General features: G+C 56.5%; 1 protein-coding gene across 1 annotated transcript; it reads left to right on the top strand.

The window, feature by feature from the left end:
- Positions 1-334: 334 nt before the first annotated feature.
- CGGC5_v003428 (putative mannosyl-oligosaccharide glucosidase) lies at positions 335-2,930 on the top strand (the record flags this gene model as incomplete). Its single annotated transcript, XM_032022457.1, has 3 exons — positions 335-596; positions 654-2,623; positions 2,679-2,930. The coding sequence occupies 3 exons, from the start codon at positions 335-337 to the stop codon at positions 2,928-2,930; spliced, it is 2,484 nt and encodes an 827-aa protein (XP_031880661.1).
- Positions 2,931-3,196: the final 266 nt, after the last annotated feature.

Raw genomic sequence — 3,196 nt, 5'->3', positions numbered from 1 at the left:
AAACAGCCGACGCCACACGACAGCTGGCCCAAGCTCGACCCGGCTCAGGGGGTTGATTGGCTCGTGGCGGGGTTGACGTCGAGCAAGCTGTCCAAAGCCACATCTCCAGCCCCGACAACGGGGGGGAGCTTGAGCTGCTGTCGTCAAACGTGTTCACTTACGTACCGCGGGCGTCTTGCGGCAGGTACCTCGCTACTTCACTTACCACAACTCAATTGCGCCTTGCTTTTCTGTAAACGCTCGCTCACACAACTTCGACAAGCAGCTGTGTGAGTGTCACTTATTCAACTCAGAGCTCTCATGGCCGATGGTTGATCCCTCACACACCGTAAACATGGCTCGATTAACGCAATTGGCCGCTCTCATTTCACTTTCCCTTCTCAACATCTTTGGCGCACAGCTGGCCCTTGCAGCGGAAGATGGTCCTGGTTCGGCTTCCGTCCTGACCAGCGAGGTCGGCCGCCTCAACAACCAAAGCTTGTTCTGGGGTCCTTATAAGCCCAACCTGTACTTTGGTGTTCGATCCAGATCTCCTCAGACCCTTTGGACCGGATTGATGTGGTCACGGGTTGACACCTACAATGATGTCCAGAATGGTGGGTTGAGAGAACGTTAGACTCGGTAGCTTATGAGCTAAAGCTAACAAACTCCAGGTTTCCGCTACACCTGCGAGCAGCACGAGGGCCTCCATGGCTACGGCTGGGATGAGTACGATGCACGAAAGGGTGGCATTCAGACTATTCACGACGAAGGTAACCAGATTGACATCACCACCGCCTTCGTCAAGGTGCCAGGCGGAGCTCACGGCGGCAGCTGGGCCGCCAGGATTAAGGGTGTTCCCAGAGAGGGTGCTCCTTCGGATGTGAAGACCTTGCTGCACTACTACATTGCTCAGGAGGGATCCGAGGCCGAGCTTGCCTTCTCCGGCACCGATAGCGATCCTGCCGGTTTCGATGGCGATGTCGAGTTTGAGGGTTTGTCCCCTGAGCTCGGCAAGTACAAGCTGGTCATCACCAAAGGAGAGGGCAAGCATCCCTCTAGCAACCATGATTTGGCCCAGGCCAGACACGGTGACAAGACCGTTGTACGATCCCTCACGGTTCCTGATGAAATCCAGTGGCAGGGCAAGGGCGTCGTTTTCAACCTCATCCAGGAGAGTGTTAAGGAGGTCCAGGAGAAGTACGACATGGATGACCCGCCTCCACCTCATCTCGTCTACCAGCTGTCCAACAAGCCCGGCGCAGGCAACACTCACGTTGTTCAGAAGGCATTCGAGGGACCTTTCGAGTTCGACGTCATCTTCTCATCTGCTTCTGCCGGCCCTGAGCTCACTAGCGCCGACGTCACTCGTGAGGTCAAGACCGTTAGCGAGTCTTTCGGCCAGCGTTTCTCCTCCATCTTCAGCCTGAAGGCCCCTTTCACTGCCGACAAGTATAAGAAGTTCGGCAAGAGCATGTTCTCGAACCTTCTCGGTGGCATTGGCTACTTCCACGGCCAGCATCTTGTCGACCGCTCCTACGCGCCTGAGTACGATGAGGAGAACGAGGGCTTCTGGGAGGAGACTGCTGCTGCCCGTGCACGCAAGGCCCAGGAATTGGAGGGTCCTTACGAACTTTATACTGCTATCCCCTCTCGTCCTTTCTTCCCCCGCGGATTCCTTTGGGACGAGGGCTTCCACTTGATTCCCATCGCCGACTGGGATATTGACCTGACTCTGGAGGTCGTGAAGAGCTGGTTCAACCTGATTGACGAGGATGGATGGATTGCTCGTGAGCAGATTCTTGGCAACGAGGCACGAAGCAAGGTACCCGAGGAGTTCCAGGTCCAGTACCCGCACTATGCCAACCCTCCCACCCTCTTCCTCATCATTGAGGGCTTCATGGAGCGTCTCCGCAAGACCAACGGTAGCCTGCCTGCCGAGAAGGAGCAGCTGGGCCAACCGTCTGCCCTGCAGACCGCCCACTTGGACAACGTCGAGCTGGGAGAGGAGTACCTTCGCAAGCTTTACCCTCTTCTCCGCCGTCAGTATGACTGGTTCCGCAAGACGCAGCGCGGCGATCTCAAGTCCTACGATCGCGAGGCCTTCTCCAAAAAGGAGGGCTACCGCTGGAGGGGCCGCACCGAGACGCACGTCTTGACCAGTGGCCTCGACGACTACCCTCGTCCTCAGCCCCCTCACCCCGGTGAACTCCACGTTGACCTCATGTCGTGGGTTGGTCTGATGACCAAGTCGCTGATGAACATTGCCGACGCCCTTGGTATGATGGAGGAGGTGAACGAGTTGAAGACTACCCTGGACGCCATTCGTCGCAACCTCAACGACCTCCACTGGTCCGAGAAGGAGGGCTGCTACTGCGACGCAACCATTGACGCTTTTGAGGAGCACCAGCTTGTTTGCCACAAGGGCTACATCTCCCTCTTCCCCTTCCTGGTTGGTCTGCTTGAGGCTGACGACCCCAAGCTGGGCAAGCTCCTTGACCTGTTGGGTGACGAGGAACACCTCTTCAGCCCTCACGGCCTGAGGAGTCTCAGTAAGCAAGACGAGTTCTACGGCACCGCCGAGAACTACTGGAGAAGCCCCGTCTGGATGCCCATCAACTACATGGCCGTCTCTCAACTTAGAGTACGTCACCCCTCACACACTCGCTCTTGAAAAGCATAATGCTAACACTGAACAGAACACTGCCAACCAAGATGGTCCCTACAAGGCCAAGGCCGCAGACCTCTTCACCCGTCTGCGCAAGAACCTGGTCGACACTGTCTACAAGAGCTGGGAGAAGACGGGCTTCGCCTGGGAGCAGTACAATCCTGAGACCGGCGAGGGCCAGCGCACGCAGCACTTCACCGGCTGGACGAGCTTGGTCGTCAAGCTGATGGCCATGGAGGAGCCTAGCAAGGCAGGCAGCGGCCACGTCAGAGACGAGCTGTAAATTGCTCCATCTGCGTAAAAAGTTTTTCCTTCCTTGCAGCATTGTTACGGAACGTATGTATGAAGCATGAGCGATAGACTAGGTGGTTGGGGTGGGTGACGTAGAAAGCACTCCCGAATGATATACGGGGGAGACACAGTGGTCTGAATTGAACGCATCTACTCCTTTTGTGCTTGCAAATCAGGGTCATTCAATCAGCCGAGATCACTACCAGGCACCGGAGTTGCAGGAACGCTGAACATCGTGAGTAGGCGTCATCGAACGAC

This window comes from Colletotrichum fructicola, assembly GCF_000319635.2.
Source record: "Colletotrichum fructicola Nara gc5 chromosome Unknown KSG_Nara_v1_contig02, whole genome shotgun sequence".
NCBI classification, from domain to species: Eukaryota; Fungi; Ascomycota; class Sordariomycetes; order Glomerellales; family Glomerellaceae; genus Colletotrichum; species Colletotrichum fructicola.
The sequence above is the reverse complement of the archived record's forward strand: the minus strand, read 5'-3'. Positions and strand labels throughout refer to the sequence as shown.